Genomic DNA, 20182 nt, shown 5'->3' with positions numbered 1-20182 from the left:
TGTCTTGTTATACTTTCTGAAAGATTTTCTTTTATTTTACCTTCAAAACTGTATATGAAATAACCAATTTATGATTCACTTTTTTAAGTCTTTGGGATCTGGTTCTTAGATAAAAAGAACTTCTTACAATTGCTTCTTTTTTTAAGATTTATTTATTTGAGAGAGAGAGAATGCGTGAGCGAGGAGAGAGGCAGAGGGAGAGGGAGAGAATCTCAAGCAGACTCCCCACTGAGCTGGGAGCCCCATGTGGGGCTTGATCTCAAGACCCTGAGATCCTAACCTGAGCCGTAATCAACAGTTGGATGCTTAACCGACTGAGCCACCCAGGCACCCCCATCCTATGACTGCTTCTTATAATATCCTACAAGATACTGTCATTTTGCAGAGGTAATACCATTCTAATATCTTTAGGATAGGTTTTTTAGTTTTTTCCTCTTTGCTTCATTATCTTCATTTCTTTCATGTGTGTTCATGCAAAATTGTTTCAGTTTGGCTGGTCAGTCTCATAATGGAGATGTTCCAGGAATGTTCAGTGATCCCTAACCATTCACATTTAGAAGAGAAGTGCTAACAGGCTGATTGGAAGTCTTTGTGTGGGACTGTCAACAAAAAGGTCATCAGGTCACCAATCAGCCTTTTTTTGGAGGGTTCCCAAAGGCAAGATCTAGAAGACTTTTCTCTGGGGCCATTCAGTTTCTCAGGGTAAGACTTCTCCCTGGTGATGTGCCTGGTGATAGGCATTCTAGGAATGACCACTAAGGATTTGACTAGAGATAGCCCACGGTCACCTTATTTCCAGCCCTGTGCCTCTCTCCTGATCTCTGCTGAGCCTGGCAGCCCCTTGTCTAGGGTCTCTCCAGTTCAGTTTCTCTGGAGAGTAAACTTTTGTTCTCTTGTTGGAGAGTTGATTGGAAGGGGTAGGGCCTGGTCTTACTAAATGCTTAAATAATTAAAAATTTTCTTATCACACGTGACAAGAAGTCCAGAGGTGAAAGGGCACCAGTCCCCAAAGATGAGGAATCGGCTCTCGTTCCCTGTCTTTCTTTTACTCCATCCTCTTTAGTCTCCCGGTTTCATCTTCAAAGTTTATAGCAAGATGGCTGCCACACTTCCAGGGACATCCAGAAGAAGGTGGAGACCACTTTTTCCTTGTGTCCCATTTTAAAAATGAGGAAAATCTTTGCAGCCTCCCCCCAGAAAAAAATTTTTTATGTATTTCTCATGCCCTTTTCCAAACCAATCATTAGCAAGATGAATGAGATTTCCATTATTGGTTTGGGAGGTAAATGGAGGCTGGGAAGTAACCACCATAAGGATCGCTGTATTTCTGCTGATCTCTTTGTTCTTCGGCGCCATGCCTTTTTTATCCCTTTACTGTGATTTTAGTAGTGTTTTGGGAGGATGAGGAGATAAGTGTGTTCGATCCATGTGGCCCGTGTAACAGGAAGTTCTTCAGCTACTTCCTTACACGTATCTGTACTACTAGTTCACTTTCTGGTTTTTTTTTTCTTTTTTTAATTTTTGTTATGAAATTTTTCCCATGTACAGAAAAGTAGAAAGAATAATAAAATGAACACCTGCATACCCAGTTTTAACAGCTGTAATATTAACATTTTGCAATTATATTTATTTCATCTACATTTTCTGGTGATACATTTTGAGGTAAATTGCAAATATCATAGCATTTCACCTCTAAAGATTTCCAAATGCATCTTTAAAAAGTAAAGATATTTTCCTGTATAACCAAAATGCTATTAATCACACTTAACAAAATACAGCTCACTTTTATCTCCTGCAGGACAAGGAGGCCCTATCACCATGGGGAAGGCCTCAAAAAGAGCCTGCTAGAAATTTTGGAAACGATGTCAATATCCATCCATAGGCTAGTTAAGTAAATTATGATATATCCATACTATGGAATATTGGGGAATATTAAAAATGATGATATAGTTCTACACATGGAAAGATCTCTACAACATCACTAGGCTGGAAAAAAAAAAAAGCATGTCTCAAAATAGTATGTACGGTGTGATCCAGTTCTTGCTTAAAAATGCATGTGCCCATGTATGCACAGTAGAGAAGTCTGGAAGGATATAAATCAAAATGGTAATAGCACTTGATCTTGAGTGGCAGGATTATGGATGCCATTTTCTTTCTTTATATGTTTCAGCATTATCAAAATTGTTTCAGTGTTTGGGTCTTCAGCTGTAAGTAGGCAATAATGTTGTTGCCCCTTCTTATACAGGAGAGTAGGTATCTGGGAATGCACCTGAGTGATGTGTTCTCTGGACTACACACTTGGAACATGCAGAATGAATGGCATCTTTGTTTTCATAAATATAGGAAGGTGATAGTCAATAATGAATTGTCACACCAACAGAGTTCTTATAGTAACACTGAAAAACTACCTGTGGCCTTGTTTTTGGTTTCTTGTGGGTTGTTTTTTTTTTTATTGTGACAAAATATACATAATGTAGAATTTACCATTTTAACCATTTCTAAGTATACAGGTTCTTGACATAAGTACATTCACATTGCTGCGCGACTGTCACCACCATCCATCGATAGAACTTTCTCTCTTCCCATACTGATACTCTGCACCCATCCCTAGTACCTGGTAGCCACTGTTCTACTTTCTGTCTCTATGAATGTGACTACTCTGGGTACCTTACATAAGTGGAATCATACAATATTTGTCCTTTGTGACTGGCTTATTTCACTCAGCATCATGTCCTCAAGGTTCATCCGTGTTGTAACTGTGTCCAGATTTCCTTCCTTTTTAAGACTTAACTAATATTCCATTGTATGGATATACCATATTATGTTTTATCCATTCATCTATTTATTGATGCACATTTGGATTGTTTCCACCTTTGTGGCTTTGCTTTTATTTTTTATTTTTTCAAAGATTTTATTTATTTGACAGAGAGAGACAGAGAGAGAGGGAACACAAGCCGGGGGAGGGGGAGAGGGAGAAGCAGGCTTCCCACGCAGCAGGGAGCCCGATGTGGGGCTCGATCCCAGGACTCCGGGATCATGACCCGAGGTGGCTTTGCTTTTAAAGGACTCTGCCTTTTTTTTTTAAAGATTTTATTTATTTATTAAAGATTTTATTTATTTATTCATGAGAGAGAGAGAGAGAGGCAGAGGGAGAAGCAGGCTCCCAAGGAGCAGGGATCCCAATGCGGGACTCGATCCCAGGACCCCGGGACCATGACCTGAGCTAAAGGCAGACGCTTAACCAACTGAGCCACCCAGGCGCCCTAAAGGACTGTGCTTTGAGGATCTGGTATGAATCAGCTATTTGACACCTGGAGAGAATTGAGAGTGAAAATGAGGGAGAAGGGAGAAAATCAACAGTGCTGCTTCATGCTGCTCGAAGGGGCAGCTCTCAAAGCAGAATGCAGAAAACTCATTCTTTTTTAAAGATCTGGATTTTGGGGCGCCTGGGTGACTCAATTGTTAAGCGTCTGCCTTCAGCTCAGATCATGATCCTGGGGTTCCGGGATCGAGCCCCGCATCGGGCTCCCTATTCAGCGGGGAGCCTGCTTCTCCCTCTTCCTCTGCCTACTGCTCCCCCTGCTTGTGCTTGCTCACTCTCTCTCTCTGACAAATAAATAAATAAAATCTAAAAAAAAAAAAATCTGGATTTTTTTTTTTTCCTCCTGAACTTCTTTTTCTCCCTGTATTTCACCCCGGTCAATCACCTGATGAAAATGGAGAAGCAGGAAAAACAACTGATAACTTACCTCTTCTAAGTCTTTTACCGATACTGATGTGTTTGGTTTGTTCTTGCTTTTGCCTTGTTTTGGTTTTTCTGCTGCTCGTGAAGCATGCAGTGCTTCCTACTGTGACATTGCCTTTCTGTAAGCTTAGCCTTCATGGAGATGAGATCTGCGGGATTGTTCATACACAAGGAACTCATTCATTCCTTCTTTGAGAAATATGGTTCTTCAGCACCTACCGTAAGCCAACCATGCCGGCCTGTGGTTGTAGTGGCTTGTCGAAAGTTAAATGGAAACATTCATCCTCAGAAGATACAATTAAACTACATGTGGCTTGATATTAAGAAACACATCTGGAGCGCCTGGGTGGCTCAGTCGTTCTAGCATCTGCCTTCGGCCCAGGTCATGATTCCAGAGTCCTGGGATCGAGCCCCGTGTTGGGCTCCCTGCTCCGCGGGAAGCCTGCTTCTCTCTCAGCCCTTCCCCCCGCTAGTGCTTTCTCTCTCAAATAAATAAATAAAATCTTTAAAAGAAAAAACACATCTGGGGCACCTGGCTGGCTCGGTTGGTGGGTCCATAGTAGAGCATGCTACTCTTGTTCTCAGGGTCGTGAGTTCAAGCCCCACATTGGGTGCAGAGCTTACTTTAAAAAAAAATGGGAAAAGAAAAAAAGAAACATCTGGCTGTGGAGTAAGAGACTTGTGCCCCATCACTGGGACAAAACCTTTTTCAATGCCAGTGTGATAACAATTGCATAAAGCTATAGTTTAGTAGCCAAAACACAAGTACAGGGCTATCTTCCATCGTGACTGATATTTTGGTAATTGGTCTGAAGTTGTTTACTTGGCTGATCTTCCTGTCAGTTTCCACTTTCAGGAAGAAGCAACTACATGGCAAGTACAAATTACTTACATGCAAACAGATGAGTAATTGTTAACTGAATTCATTAGAAGACTAGTTTTAAGTTAATTCTCTATTACTGTATTTTATATTCCACTTACACTGCTGTTTTCCCTGGTGCCTGAACTTAAGCAGGGCAGAGCCTAAGCACCACAGGATCATTGTAGAAAGCTGGTTGATGCTACCTGATCTCAGCCTGAATTTTTCCCTTGTGTAAATTTGCCATTGACCCGCCTTCCTTGATGTATCGAGAGAGCTGATCGGTCTGCCTTCTGAGCCCCCTTCAAGCGGGTGGGTCTTCCTCCCTCAGCCAAGTTCATGCTGTCCATTCTCTCTTGCCCTCAGACCATCATCTGCAAATAGCATCAGCAGCAGCACATCTTCAAACCACAGCGGCTGCACCCCGGAACCCTCCCTGCCCCCCGCTGGAGGTGACCTCACCAGCCGACTGTCAAGTGATGAAGGGGAGATGGATGGAGCTGACGAACCCGAGAAGTTAGACTGTCATTTCTCTACCCACCACCCCAGACCTCTTGCGGTAGGCCACCATGTTTCCGTCCATGCATTTCCCCCTCCCCCGGTGCCCTGCAGGCATTTAGGTCATCCTGCCAGACAGCACGGGTTCCTAAGGAGTGGCTGCCAGAACAGGGGTGATAGAAAGGTTTACCCTGAGGGTGAATGATTGCCTTCGATTTACCCTTGAGGATCACAGAAGCTTCCCTACTGGTTATAATCCTTTAAACCCCTGAGTATCCATGGTCCACCTTGAAGCGAGAATGCCTGAGAAACGGCGTCTGTGTAAGTGTACTGGGGAGCTGACCTTGCCCAGCTGAAAATGGAGCTTCTGGTTTCCAGAGTTCGTCTAGCTCACCTGCTTTGGAAACTGTCTGTCTTAGCAGCATGCCAGGGGCCAGCCCTAGCTGCTTTTCTCCCCTGTTGATTCTGAGTTTTATTGTTATTAGTAAGTGTGACCATATGGCACCAGAACTGTGAGAGAGAATGTGTGTGTGTGTGTGTGTGTGTGTGTTGAGGAGAGGAGAGGAGGAAAAGCATTTCACATCAGCAAAGGTACAATTCCTTCCCAATTCCTTGAAAGAGTCCACTTTCGACAGGTCAGAAGGTCATTGAAATCAAGGTGGGAAATATAAGGAGGCATGAGCTGAAGGCTTGTTTGTGTTTGCCCTACAAGCACTTAAGAAGGGACTGCCTGGTGCTACCATCATGGAGCCAAATTCAGAGGGGCCCGGAATGTGGGACCCCATGGCCCATTTTTGCTATGGTCCCAGCTTGAGCTCTGCGAGGTTACCTTTGACTATCCCTAGATGTCCTGAGCTGTGTGGGGAAAATCCATCCTGCACTGGGACACCTGGCTGGCCCAGTGGGTGGAGCGCGTGACTCTTGAGCTTGGGGTTGTGAGTTCGAGCCCCACACTGGGTTTAGAGATTACTTAAATAAATAAAATCTTAAAAAAAAGAAAAATCAATCCTGCGACAAGATGGAGTGAGTCCCTCCTCCCTTCTATCTGGCCAAATTCACTTCCTGTTTCTGGGGATGATGGTGACCTGTGGTTCACCAATAGCTTGAGACTTTGCTGCTTGGCTGGTGCAGAAATAGGGACAGGGAGGAATGCCTTTGACTGCCAGGAATAGAACACTGAACTCATATATAGTGTATTCACTACAGCCATTGATTCATCTTATGGAACAAGAGGTCCAGAGGTAGGTGGTTGCCGGCTTGGTTCAGCATCTCTGCAATATGGTACTGCTGAGCGAGAATCTCTGCAAGCCTCTTTGCCTGTCGCACACGGTCTCCCTGTGCCTGCAACAGCTCCCATGTCACATCCTCACCCACTAGCATTCTCCAAAGGGCGAAAAGGGACCAAGAGAAAGGGAGTCTTTTTCTAAGGTACTATCTTATATCATTTCTTAAGGAAGGAGATCTTCCAGTGAGCTCCCCCAGCAGGCTTCCGCTTCCGTCCAGCACAAATGTCTCACGTGCCCACCCCGACACCAATTGGGGGCTCCAAACGATGGGATTGCAGTGACACAGGATGAAAGTAGCCATGATTCATCTCAAGGTTCTGGGAAGGGATCCCCCCCCTTCCCTGCTCCCTGTTCTGTGTCAGATACCAGAACAGAAGGGCGGCTCCCTGAGGCAGGAAAAGGCGGGGAGAAGTACGGGTGGGATGGCAGTGGATGAGCCTGGCAGCCAGTGGAATCTGCCACGGTGGCTGGCGCAGGGAAGATCCGCAGCATCATCAAAGGCACGATATGCGGCGGAGAACGGGAGCCTCTTGGGCGTTTAACCCTGCATCTGTATTGAATTAGGGACATAGGTAGCAAAGACAGTAGGGAGCCTCCAGCTTCTGAGTCTGAAAGAGAGACTGGACTCTACCGGAAGGCCGGACTCCAGAGTACAGGGTATTTGTCCAAATGACAGGCTGCCAGGCTCCAGTGGATTAGCTCAACTCTGGGCATGGCGGATTTGTACGCCCTTAATGTTTTGCTGATTTAAATGGAAAGCTTATGGATTATTTCCTAGCTTTGTCCTTTTTCTCACGGTCAGTTGATATATTAAATCATTTTTTGTCATAAACGGTCATTCAGGGTGTCTTTAGCAACTAGGACGAAGGAAGAAAAGATGTCTAGACCTGGAACACCTCCCACATGCTGCCGGGGGACTGGCTTCCACATTGGAGAACCCCCTTTGTATATTTTCTTGCTCCGTCCGTAAGCACTTGATATGAAAGTGCAGGAAAGAGTTTTTCATCAGGAGTACCAGGTTTGACAGGTGACAAAATTTTAATGCAAAACCCTCCAAACATAAGCAGAAACAAAACAAAGGGAAGGTCTTGCATTTCCTCCTAAGAACCGTTCCAAAGGCTTCCTTCCAGGAAGGGTTTGTGGAATGAGTGCCAAACCCATCACTGTCTGGGAGGGAGGCCAGGGAGCTGCTGGGAGGTCTGGGGGGAGGGGGAGAAGTTGGATGTGAGTTATAGAGTCTTAGGCAGACTTGCCTGAGTTCTAGACCATCCAAATGTCACCTTCTCAGAGGTCGCTTCTTGCATTTCTGTCTGCTGGCCTTCTGGTTGCCCTAACATCATAATCCAGTGATGCTCATTAAACATTTTACTGCTCATATTTCAGCCACGTGTTTTAAATGTGATGATTTGCTTTAAACATTTTATAGGACCTTGTCTCTCCAATCCATTCTTTAATCCAAATCCCTTCCCTACCATCCTCATACTGAGAAGGAAGAAGAAAACAAGGCTTCCAGCCTTTTTATACATTTAAAATCAAGCGAGGCACATAAAGCTATTTATATAGAACATGAAACAGCCATGTAGCAATTCCAAGATGAAATGTAATAAAGCATGCGATAGGTGTGCAGTGGGAGCGCAGAGGGGTGAGGTTGGTCACATAAGGACCATTGGAAATGGAGTCTTGATTAGGGCACTCAAGGAGGGGAGAATTTGGGACTTCAAGAGAAGAGGGAAGGAGACAGGGAGCAGAGGGAACAGCATGAATGAGCCAAGGGAACAGCATGAACGGAAGCATGGTAATGGTGACGTGTCGCAGGGCAGCCTACAAGTGCTGAGAGGTGGACGTGAAGTCAGGACTGGGGAAGGAAAGAGTTTATAGCCTCATTGGAAGTGAAGTGGCTCTGTCTACAACAGATAGGAAAGCTCTGACCACTTGGCAGACAGCATCAGGACAAGCAGTGTCCATTACCGCGATGAGAAGCAGGGAACCCCCGAGTCCCCGGAGAAGACAGGTGATACCATAGGCAGGCAGTGCTGGGAAATCCCCCTGGCTTCTGGTTTGGTTTGGTTTGGTTTGTGTGTTTGTTTTTAACCTATAAGACTGGCTGGATCCCGGGTGTAGAGAAGGTAGCCCTCAGTGCCACAGAAACTTGGATGTCACTACTGTTGAGCCCCAGTGCGAGGGTCTGCAGAAAATCTAGAGCACAGATGAAAGCACCACAGAAGTATTTTTGGCTTCCGTACTATTTGCTTCTTTATTTTGAGCAAAATTGTACCCCTGTGTGTTTTTGTGCAAATGTTATTTTTCTCTGCATGGTTTATATTAGCTTATTAACCTGTAATCAAAATTAAAATGTTTTTTCCCCTCACAGTTTTGCTCATTCGGGAGTCGCCTCATGGGACGAGGGTACTATGTGTTTGATAGAAGATGGGATCGTTTTCGATTCGCACTAAACTCCATGGTAGAAAAACACTTGAATTCACAGATGTGGAAGTAAGTGAGCCGTTTTTGTGCAGTATACGCTCCGAGCTGCCCACGTGTCTGAACCCTAGCTTTCCGGATGAATGTGGTGGTTGGCTTTTCATAGAACAAAATGATTCTGAAATCAGGATCCCTGGTTAATTCGTAAATGCCAGCTCTTCTTAATGGCTTTCCCACAGTTTCTCAGAGACACGTACGACGTGTGGTATGCTTTGTCCCCTTCGGGGATCATTTTTGTGTTGTGTTGTGTTCTAAACTAAGTGAAAAGTGAAAAAGTGAAAAAGGCGTTAGGTAAGATCTTGTCTATTTAAGAATGCTAAAGGGCCTTTGGGCTATGACCAAGAACACCTAAGGATACTGAGAATGTGCCTCTGCCGTAATGTTAATGCTACAATGTCGATACTAAAAATTTCACAATGGTTATGGACCAATTTCTAATTGTTTAATGTCCTGTGAAAAAAATAAGTACAGCGGCCAACAGGGCGGATCCTGAGTGATGTTGGAAGTTGGTTAAGCTTGTCTTTGGCCCTTCCCGCCTCACTAGAGCTCTCTCCTCGCCTCTCCCTGTACTTCTCTACCCCCCCCAACCCCAGCTTATGTTCCATTTCTCTGAGCCCCCTTTCTTCTCCAACACCTCCCAATGTATTTACATCTTAACAGGAGACTCGTAAAAAAGGGAAGGAAACTTTCTGACTTAGGCAAATGGCCTTGTGAAAGGGTGACAAACTAGACCCTTTCCAACCACAGCACATGGGGGGCTTCCGGGCTGGCCCCTCGATCCTGCACGGCCAGCCCGCACCCCCACTCCTACAGAAGTGAGCCCCCAGGACATCATAATCCATTAGCGTCATGGACCCCTCAGGTCTGCGCCCAAGCGGGTCAGGAAAGCCATGGCGGAACTCCGAACCCCGAACCCTGCCCAGGGAGGCCCGGGAAAGGTGGGAATGGGAGGGTTCCTGAGAATGGGAGGGTGCTGTAGGGGGGACCCAGGAGCAGAATTCAGAGCTGGCCCCTCTCCTGGCAGCTGTGGCACCTCCCAGACCCGACCACCTCGCAGAAGCCAGCCCCACGGGGTGTGCAGGTAGTCGTCCCAGCGGACTCCGTGGTGACACCTAGTGCAGAATAGGAAAGGGCCACAAGAGAAGCTTATCGTTTCTTCTCACTGACGCGCCAGCTCAGTGTGTCTGAAGGGCGCCCTCGGTGGGGGCCCGTGTCCGCTCAGGACAGCCGCCACTGGGCGCTGCATGCGGGGCTCCTGGGTTCTCGGTGTTTTGGTGGTTGGCCCCTGTGCGCTTGTCCCCCCAAGATGGCAGCCCGCCCTGGGGATTCTCGCAGCTCTTTGCGCTCCTGTGTTGTGGAAGTGTAAATCCCGGACACGTGGAAGGAATGTGTTGATCTGTGTTTCGCTACCTGGTGTCCTGTCAGCTCAAGCTCCATATTCCTTTCCTCCTCAGGCACAGAAACCCGAGCCCCAGGGCATCAGGTCCCTCCCCCCTTTTCAGGACTTGCCTAACCAATCTGCTGTCACTGAGCAACATTGGGGCTGCCTGGGTGTCAACTCTGGAGAGCGTAGCACCCCGCTGCCCTCTCAGCCTCGCTGCCCAAACCCCAGGCCCCGACGGGCCCGAACCTGGAGGGATGGCAGCCGATGGGGGCGTGGAAGACATTAGGAAGAAAAGGAACGGCCAAGACTCTTTTTTCTTTAACAAGCATTTAACTCTGCATCAAGAGACGCCAACACAGTATTCTCTTTCAGCCAGGTCAGCATCTGGATCTCCACGCCAGCTGGCAGGGGAGGAGGGGCGCTCTCAGTAATTTTTCCGCATCTGTGGGCTTTTGTACGGGACTCCCCAGGCCAGCGTGCACAGTGGAAACCGGGGCACGGCCCACAGAGCTGAAGTCCACTGCCAGCCCCCTAGAAAAACACATAAACTGCTGAGCACAGGGGGCAGGGGCTTCCCAGGACAGTGAGCCGCCGTGTGCCCCTCACCCTGCTTCTCCCCCGCCCTTTCTCCCCTCCGCCTCTGCCCTCCACTTAGGATTAGCGGGGAGACAAAGAAAAGGGACAGAAAGGAGACAAGGAAAATAGCATCCACCCCATCCCGAGTGTCAGCCGGGTAAGACTGACGACTTCGGCCCTGCTTCTCCGCCCAAGTCGAAACACACACTTAACACAATTCAGTGGGAAAATTACAAATTGGGGCATTTGGAGTAGAGCCCGGTTAAGGCCATCGATTGGGGTCCTCTCTAAAGGAGCCATCTGGTATCCATAAATAACATTTCTTACAAGTCCCTGCCAAACCTCTGCCCACATGTATTTCTATCCCTACTTTAGCCGGTAGGAAACTGGAGTCAGGGAAAGATGGAGCGGGCTGCTGACAGAGACGTCAGGGAGAGTGTGCAAATGCCACACAGCCCGAGAAACCTTCCCGAAAGCGTCAGGGCGGGCTTGTGCAGTGCCAGACAGTGTGAAGGGCATGTCCCGACCTCTCGGGTCTGCTATCGTGGGAGTCCTTGCCCCTCATGCATAGTTATGTTGCTGCTGAGAATTCACCTGCTCACCCATCCACCCACCCATCCATCCATCCATTCATTCACTCATTGGTTCATTGCAACAAGTACTAAGGAACAGTGGTTGAGTGCTGACAGGCCTTTTACGTCCTTTGGGCTTAAGAAAAAGTAGATTTTCGAACGCCATCACGGCCACAGTGGATTTGGCAACATTTTTCCTCTTGTATTTGATCCGTTTGACCTGATGTTTTCAAGGCCCCCGTGCTTCTGTACTCAGGGACTCCCCTGGATTCCACCCTCAAGATGGAAGCCATAAGCTCCACCAGACTGCAGGCAGAAAACCGAGGCCTCAGGGCAGCGCTAGGAGAGGAATTTTCTCCTCAGTGGGGCCTCTTTCTGGCATCCCGGGGCGCCCCATCCTGCTGCTACAGCTGAGAGGGTGGCCTCCAAGGAGCCAGGGAATTTCGAGAGGCCCCGTCTCACACCTGCTCGAAGCCCTGGGGGTGCAAGTCCCAAGTCGGCCCACCTTCAGGTGCTGCTTTCAGAGAAAGAGAGCTACTTCCTGACTGCTGGGGGGTGCTCAGCTACACTGAAAATGATTTCCAGGGAAGCGGGGAGGGGGAGCTAGGGGCAAGATAGGAAAGAGCCCGTTTGAAAATATTCACCTGGCTCCTGAGGTCAGTATCCTTTCCTGTAAAAAAAAAATCAGGAACAAATGGTGACCCCAAGGCCCCTGTGCCCCTCCTGGTTCCCAGAGTAGCAGTGACATCGAGCCAGACCGTGGTTTGGAGGTGGGAGTCGACAGATGGAGCTTATAGGAAGGCCCCAGGAATGACCCACCACCCGATGCTGGCCTGGGCCCCACAGAGTGCAGGAGACAGGGAGTTTGCTCCCAGGGACCCAACCTCCTGGAAGACACCCCCCCACCACCGACCGTATATTCTCCTGTGCCCATATCCTGCATGTGTCTTCAGAACAAACTGGAAATTCCTGACCCCCTGGTCTGGATCCATGCAGGTCCCTGTCCTCTCACCGCATCCTAACACAGGGACAGGAAGACCTGTGGATGGGCAGCCACACCCCCATCGTAGCTCCTCAGAGCGAGAGCTGAGGTTGGGTGAGGTGAATAAGAATAAATGGGAGCCAGCAGCCCCGAGCCCACGTGTTCATGCTTCTCCGCAGAATAAAGTAGAGGCTGCAGACAGCAAAGGCAAGAGGATGCTGGCCTGCCAGCGGGGGGGTGGGGGGGGTGAGGACCAAAGGGCTGGGAAGGCCCGAGAGGCAGTGTGCAGGCCTGTCCCCCAGGTACGGGTGGCAAAGCCCTGTCCTCACACTTCTTACTCAAGCCAGGACCTACCTGTGAAATGACTACCGCTCATTAACAATCACCGTCATCACTGCCAAAAAACAAAAGAGGAGAAAGAGAGAGAGAGAGAGAGAGAATACTGTTGGGGAAATTTATATTCTAAATAACATTCGCCTTTATTCATGAACCCAAATCAGCCATTATGCAGTAGCCAGGCATGGAGAAAAGGATCTGAGAACCTGAAGGTGATTCACACTAGGTTGCTGGATGTTGCAATGGGGGGAACCACAGGGAAGGGCCATAATTCAGAGTCCGCCATCCTTCAAGGCTTCATCTTCCATAGTGTGGTTCGACCGGGGTTTCTGTGGAGCCCTGCCGCTCACACATACTCGAGCCTCCGGAGCGCTGCCAAGCCTGTTTCTCACGGTTTCTCTTTCACTCTTCTCTCATGTTTAGGAAGATCCCTCCTGCGGCAGATAGCCCCATGCCCTCGCCGGCAGCCCACATCACCACCCCCGTTCCAGCATCCGTTTCCCAGCCTTTCAACAACCCCAGTGCTGTGTATCTTCCTTCAGCTCCCATCAGCTCGAGACTCACCTCTTCTTACATAATGACATCAGCCATGCTCTCAAACGCAGCTTTTGTGGCGTCGCCGGACCCAAGCGCCCTCATGTCACACACCACAGCTTTCCCCCATGTGGCTGCAACCCTCAGCATCATGGACTCAACCTTCAAGGCCCCATCTGCCGTGTCCCCGATACCAGCCGTCATCCCTTCCCCATCCCACAAGCCATCCAAAACCAAAACCAGCAAATCCTCAAAAGTCAAAGACCTGTCCGCCCGTAGCGACGAGTCTCCAAGTAACAAAAAGAGGAAGCCGCAGCCTTCGACTTCCTCGTCCTCCTCCTCCTCATTAACCTTGCAGACATCCCTCTCGTCTCCATTATCAGGGCCCCACAAAAAGAACTGTGTCTTGAATGCCAGTTCAGCTTTGAACTCCTATCAGGCGGCCCCTCCCTATAACAGTCTGTCTGTGCACAACTCAAACAATGGGGTGAGCCCACTCAGTGCCAAACTGGAGCCCTCAGGACGGACCTCGCTGCCCGGCGGCCCCGCGGACATAGTGAGACACGGGGGCTCGGTGGGCGGCAGCAGTGACTCCTGTCCCCTCTCTGTGCCCTCCCTTGCAGGGGACCTCTCTCTGGCCTCACACAATGCCGTGTCTTCGCTGCCCCTCTCTTTTGACAAATCAGAAGGAAAAAAGCGTAAGAACTCGAGTTCTAGTAGCAAAGCCTGTAAAATCACTAAAATGCCTGGTATGAATAGCGTTCACAAAAAGAACCCGCCCAGCCTTCTCGCACCGGTGCCCGATCCCGTTAACAGCACCTCCTCTCGGCAGGTAAGGGACCCGTGCTTCCGGGGGCCTGCCGGTTCGGCCTTCGTGGGCTCTGGGGGACGGAGCGGGCTGGGCGGCGCTCCTGCTGAGCCGGGCAGCTCAAGCCCGGGAACAGAGCGGCCTCGGTTCTGAGGACGGTTTAGTGAACACACACTGTGCGGCTCTTGCTGTGTGCTGGGCTGTTCTAAGCACTGTGCAAATGTCACTTCGTTTAAGCCCCGCCACCCAGAGCAGTTGGTGCATTTGTTATCCCCGCTTTACAGAGAGGAAACTGAGGCACGGGGAGATGCAGAGGTCCCCCTCCACTTCTGCCTCTTCTGTATCTTGAGCTCTGAGGACAATTTCATTCAATCTGGTCTCTGGGAAGCCCCTTAGGAAGAGCCCGAGGCCCAGGCAAGTTCAGCGATGGGGGGGCCACCTGGGGTGTGGTGGCTGGTGCGGCCGCCTCCCCGGTGACTGAGTATTCCCGCTCCTGCAGTAAAACCGCATCTCACACCAACTGGCCCAGACGTGTCCGATGGTGCCACTGTGCAAGTAGGAGGGCGTATGGTGAGGAAGCCCAGGACGATGGGGCGAGAAGAGTCCAAGCTCAGGCGTCCTCCAGCCTGGTCTTCCCCCCTCTCCGACCCCCGGGGCGGGGCGGGGCGGGGGGAGGGGAGGCTATGAGAGGCCCCACCCCCTCCAGGTGCTGCCACTTGGGGGGCGCAGAGGGCGGAGGTGTCGGAGAGCCTGTGCCCCAGGGCCCAGACGGTGGGCTGCCGCTGCCCAGGTTTAGAATTAAGTGGGCCGGACCCTCAGCCCAGCCCTGTGTGGGGATGAGGACTTTGGAGAGATGAGAGGCAGTTGTTAAGCAGATGTTTTAATGTTTTATGTCATCTTTCTGTGAGGCTTGTAAAAGCTCAGGAAGAGAGCATCTTGAGGGGGATTCACAAATCACAAGTAGACACATGAGAAACAGCACGTTTGGATCCCAGGGGCTAGACAAGCTGCAAACTGAGGCCAAGGTGAGACAGGGGGAGATGTAGGTGCTCACACTGGAGCCCGGGACATTCACACCCGTCTACAGCTGCGGCAGGTGTCCCACCGTTCTAACCCCCTGATTCCAGGGGTGCAGGGGAGGGGGGCCAGCACCCACAGGGCCCTCTCCTGAGACCACACTGCTGGTCGGGGCCACCTTCAGGCCTCAGGATGATGAAGGGCAGAACCAGGGCTTACTTGAATGTGTACAGGAACCCCCTGGGATGTGTGTGTGTGGGGGGGGGTGTCTTATTAAGGTGCAGACTCTGAGTCAGCAGGTCAGGGGTGTCACCCTATTGGCTTACAGGCCACACCCTGACAACCTGGGGCTTGAACTCACAACCCTGAGATCAAGAGTCAGATACTTACCGACTGAGCCATCCAGGCGCCCCCTAGTGTCACCCATTTTAGATAAAGTTCTAGCCGCAAACACTTAGGGATGAGCTCTGTTCCAAGCACCTCAGATATATTGTCATTTAATTGTTACCTGTTATTACCCCCCATTTTACAAATGAGTAAACCGAGGCACAGGAAGGTTAAACAACATGCCCAAAGTCACACAGCAAGGAAATAGTAGGGCAGAGATTTAAACCCAGGCAGTTTGGCTCTGGAGTCTGGGCTCTCAACCTTCATGCCTCTGTGTTCATGGAATGTCTCTGTACTGAGTCGACGTTGCCCTGTTTGTTCTTGGGTCAGCAAGACCGTCTGAAATGTTTAGCAAACACAATGAATTAGTCAAAACCAGTGGCGAAAGGAGCAGACAGGTCTCTACCAGATTATTTATCAAGAGGGAAATCAAAAAAGCTGATGCCTTGGACAGCTGCCGCGGGTCTAGCCCGCATCGGCTCTCTCATGCGGGTGATACCTGGGTGCTTGTCACCGGGCCATTTAGAAAACCTTTGTCCAGGGTCACCCCTGGTGATGTCCAAGTGCTGGGGAAAGGCCTTTGCAATCTGTGTCGATTCTGTTAGGAGACTGGGAGAAGCATGAGGTAGGTTGAGAAATTCAAGGTAAACATGTGGTTTGGGAACCAACTGGGGACCTATTTAATTGTATCTGGTAGGTGTAAGACCAGCATTTCCCACAGAGATATTAAATTGAACAAAAAAACAGGACTGCGAGTATAACGCAGACGTCTTTATGCAAAGGTGAGTTAACACAGAGGACGAGCTCTTTATAGGCCCAAGGAGGAGCTGCCTGTGGGCTGGGTACTCATCTGCGGAACCCGCCCGCCACGGGCCCAGGACGGTTCAGAGAAAGGGGAGGAGCCCGGCGGCCACACCCACAGGCCCCCGTGCCGCCTCCTGGGACCCCGCCCCGGCTCCCACTGGAAGGGGGAAGCCCAGGGCCATTTGGCTAGTTTTCTGAAGATCAGCAAGGTGGTCGCTGTGTCCCGTAGCCAGGAAAACGGACCCAGAATAAGAGGCAAGCTTTTATGCTGAGCTAGTCCCGGGGAGTCTTCTGGGACCGGTCTGGGAGGTCAGAGGTGGAGAAGCAGGGGCCTCTGCAGGGGCAAATGCCCCCCACCCCGCCCCAGGACGGGCGAGGCTCTCGCCAGACGCCTTCATCCTCACCCCTGGAACTCACAGGCTACATCTGGGAAGCAGAATTAAGAGCTCCCCTCCATTCCACCTTCCTTGTGGGACGGGAGGTGCCCCCGGAGCCGTATGCGTCTTCTCGGCCATCTAAGACGGAAACGCGAGCGGCTAACCACTGGAGGGCGCTGTTGGACCCCGGGCGGCGCCAGATACGGGGGGGTCTCTCGCAGCAGGCTGGCTGGTGGATCTGAGTGCGACGTCTATGGTGTCTTTCAGGTCGGGAAAAATAGCAGCCTAGCTTTGTCACAATCCAGTCCTTCAAGCATATCCAGCCCAGGACACAGCCGGCCGGTAAGTTACCAGGGGGCAGGGGCAAAAGGACAAGGGGTCCCCAGCAGTGGGAGCGAGGGCAGTGGGGCAGACTCTGGCTCACATCTCAGCTCCAGTTAAGAGCATAGCTTCCTGGCTTCTAGAGCTTGGCCATCTTGTTAGTAGCTGTGTGTCCTTAGTTAAGTTACTTAACTTCCCTGTGCTTCAGTTTCCTCACCCACAAGGGGATCATAAATGGCCCCTACCCCATATGGCTTTTGTGAGGATTAAATTAATTTTTTCGCATAAAGCCTCTAGAAAATGCCTGACACATAAGAAACACGTAGGTCTTAGCCCCAAATATTAATCGCAGCTGTGTGATATTAGGCACATTCCTTCTCTGAGTCTCAGTGTTTTCATCTGTTAAATGGCAAAGGTGACACCTACCTCCTAAGGTTATTGTGAAAATTAATGAGGTGACCGAAGGGCCTTGCTCGGGGCACTGATCCATCAGTCCCTTCTCAAGGCCTCTGGTGAGTTGTGGCTACTGTTCAAGATATGGTTTCATGGTGGGAATATCCGGGGTAGATCTAGGAGTTTTTACAAACTCAAAAGTGTGAAAGTAGTCAGTGTACAAATTATTTTCTCCAGTGGAGTGTGTGTGCCTCTGAGGGAGGCCAGGGAGGGTAGAGGGTGGGGTAAGGCGTGTTCTACGTGACTGGAAAAAAATACATGCATAGCTGTGTTATGTCGTCTTAGATGTGCTATTGGTTTTGTAGATACCAAATTGCAATATGTTTGCATTTTGGCCTTTGGGGTTTCCCCACCAGTGTTGGGTAGTGTTTGGGTGAAGATTATAGGGAAATAGTTTTTGTATCCCCAGATCAAGGAGAGTGTCTCCACCATTTTGTGCCTGAGCATCTGTGTGGGAGGTTGTAGGGGGGACGACGCAGAGACGGGGGTGTCTATGCCCTGGTAACCTGCCCTTGTTCGTGACTGGCGTCCCGTACAGTCTGCGGAGTGCACCTGTTGGCTACACGGTCACCCTTAACAAACGTAATAATAATAAAATAGCATTTGTTGAGGCTTTTCTCTGCAGGAGCTATGCTGAGCCCTTTACATACATTACATACATATAACCCTTATAGCAACCGTGTGAGGGACAAATGATGATCCTCATGTTATAGATTGAAGATACCCGGACTAAGAGGCTAAGTAACTTGAACCCAAAGCCTCTATGCTTAATCCAACACTAGACGTCTTCCTTAGAGAATTTTCCATGTGGTCTACAGGTTAGGTAGGAAGAGGTAAATTAAGAGGAAAAAAACAAAGACGGGTCCATTATTCCAGTTCTCTCTGCAGGAGGGGACCCCCTCCGTGCATGTGCACGGGATGTGTCCCTGTGTCTTCCCCGGAGCGAGGATCTGCGTGGCCGCGTCAGGTGCCCTGAGCCCTCCACATCCGGCGCTTCACTTGCCCATCACCGTTGCCTTCGGCCCGAGGTGGCTCCGTATCACAGCCGCGAAAACTGAGCCTCTGTTCTTGAATTCTTGCGGGTCATCCCAAGTGTATGGTTTTGAAACAAGCTTTTCTTTTCTTTCCTAGAAGACCACAAACAGAACGGGCAGGATAAGGACTCTTCCATAACAAGACTGTGAAGCCACTTCCAAACCAATGCCTGGCCGCCCCGGGACCGAGGCGGGGGTGGGGTGGGGGTGGGGGGGTGGGGGGCGTGCAGCCGGGGGGAGTCGGCTTCCTGTGCCGTGCCTGTGGCTCTGGCCTTGCTTCTTCCTTTTTTAATTGACCAGTTTTTAGTTTTGAAGAAAAAAGCAAAAGGCAAAAGAACGTGAATTTAAGATTTACAGAAAACAGTACCAGTGTTTTGTTTCGGTTCTTTCATTTGCCATGTGTATGCGTTCTTCCAAGTTTGGGGTCGCCCCTCTAGCTTCCGATGCTGCTACTGCACCATCATTTTGCGCCAGCCACGCGAGCAGTCATGGCAGTGTCCGTTCCCGGTTGGCGTGGTCTGAGACTCTTGAACTTGAGCACGTGCGGTGCTCCCTTCCTTGACCTCTCCCACCCGTCCCTTCCGTCCCCTCCCACCTGCCGCCCACCGGCTCCCCCCTGGCCAGCGTGCTGGGGTAGGGGCTTTGCTGGGGAAGAGCCTGTGTTTGGGGAGCCGAGAGCGGGGAGCCCCGCCTGGGCTGAGCGCCCTCATCAGGTTTCCGCGCTGCACCAGCACTGCGCGAGCCGGATGCTGTGCGCAAAACGGAGAAGAGTGGCCATTGAACTATGTCGTTTAGCTGATACCACTGTCCAGCTGTGCAGCTCAGAGAGGATCTGGGTCAGGGACAGGGGCTGGAATGGGCCCCGCAGGTGGCAAGAAGCAGAGTTTATGCGTAGGGGACGATATCCCTCAAAAGGCGGAGGAAACCGGGTGGCTTGTCACTTGAGCTTGTTAGGGATCCGTGTTGCAGAATCCCTTCCAGGGTGCGGGTGTACAAGGGCGCCAAAGCGAGGCGAACCAGAGAAGGAGAAATCCCAGGGAGAAGGGCACGAGACCCCAGGGGGCCACTCAGGGCTTGAGACACAGCTTCCACAGCGGTGGAAGTTCTCAAGCTGCCCTCAGGGGTGAGACAAGAGGAGGAAAGGCAGGGCTGGGGGTGCAGGAAGGGTCTGAGAGAAAGCTTCCACGGAGGGTTAAGTAATAAACACTAGCCCTGCCCACCCACCTCCGTGCCCTGTGCGCCAGGGTCCCGTGCAATCGGCACACCCATCGATCAGCTTGTGCTAAGCTATCACAAGCCCCAACTCTGATCCAGCCTCCCCAGGGAGGTGTAGTGAGCTCAGCTACCGCTCAGTGAAGAAGAGCTATTGGAAGAGCAGGAAGAGAGAAGCTAGAGCCCTACAACTCTGAAACTGTTCACACTGGCGTTTTGAAAGACATAGCAATACCACATGCTCTACTAGGGAATGGTAATCAGGAAAGGAATTCACGATATGAAATAGGCATTCTGTGCTATTAATCATGAAATTTGTATCCGATATAATAGCAAGAGATACTAGGAAGTTTTGCTTCATCCCTAAATCAGAAATGAATGCCAGTTTTGCCGCTGGACCCAAACCCTCATCCCTACCCTGAAGTTTCCCTTTTCCTTCCCATCCCCACAACCCAAAGATCAGACTACTGTTACGTTTCACCACATTGGATTTCGCAAAGACGGGAAGCAAACAGA

The 20182-nt window shown here is 50.1% G+C and overlaps 1 protein-coding gene across 7 annotated transcripts in view; it reads left to right on the top strand.

Annotated features, from left to right (window-relative positions):
• Positions 1 to 18635, top strand: part of ATXN7L1 (ataxin 7 like 1) — a 228333-nt gene extending 209698 nt beyond the window's left edge. For 2 of the 7 annotated variants that reach the window (XM_032402352.1, XM_032402348.1), the window contains 4 exons: positions 4971 to 5163; positions 8760 to 8881; positions 10324 to 10629; positions 13143 to 14481. In XM_032402352.1, coding sequence (XP_032258243.1) covers positions 4971 to 5163; positions 8760 to 8881; positions 10324 to 10629; positions 13143 to 14214 — 1693 coding nt within the window. In that variant the 3' untranslated portion in view covers positions 14215 to 14481. Of the gene's footprint in view, positions 1 to 4970; positions 5164 to 8759; positions 8882 to 10323; positions 10630 to 13142; positions 14482 to 16913; positions 16989 to 18551 lie in introns of those variants that run through there. The other 5 variants (XM_032402350.1, XM_032402351.1, XM_032402354.1 and 2 more) reach the window with 5 other exon arrangements.
• The last annotated feature ends 1547 nt before the right edge of the window (positions 18636 to 20182 follow it).

Source organism: Phoca vitulina, unplaced genomic scaffold (genome assembly GCF_004348235.1).
Source record: "Phoca vitulina isolate PV1807 unplaced genomic scaffold, GSC_HSeal_1.0 scaffold4, whole genome shotgun sequence".
In the NCBI taxonomy this organism is placed as follows: Eukaryota; Metazoa; Chordata; class Mammalia; order Carnivora; family Phocidae; genus Phoca; species Phoca vitulina.
The sequence above is the reverse complement of the archived record's forward strand: the minus strand, read 5'-3'. Positions and strand labels throughout refer to the sequence as shown.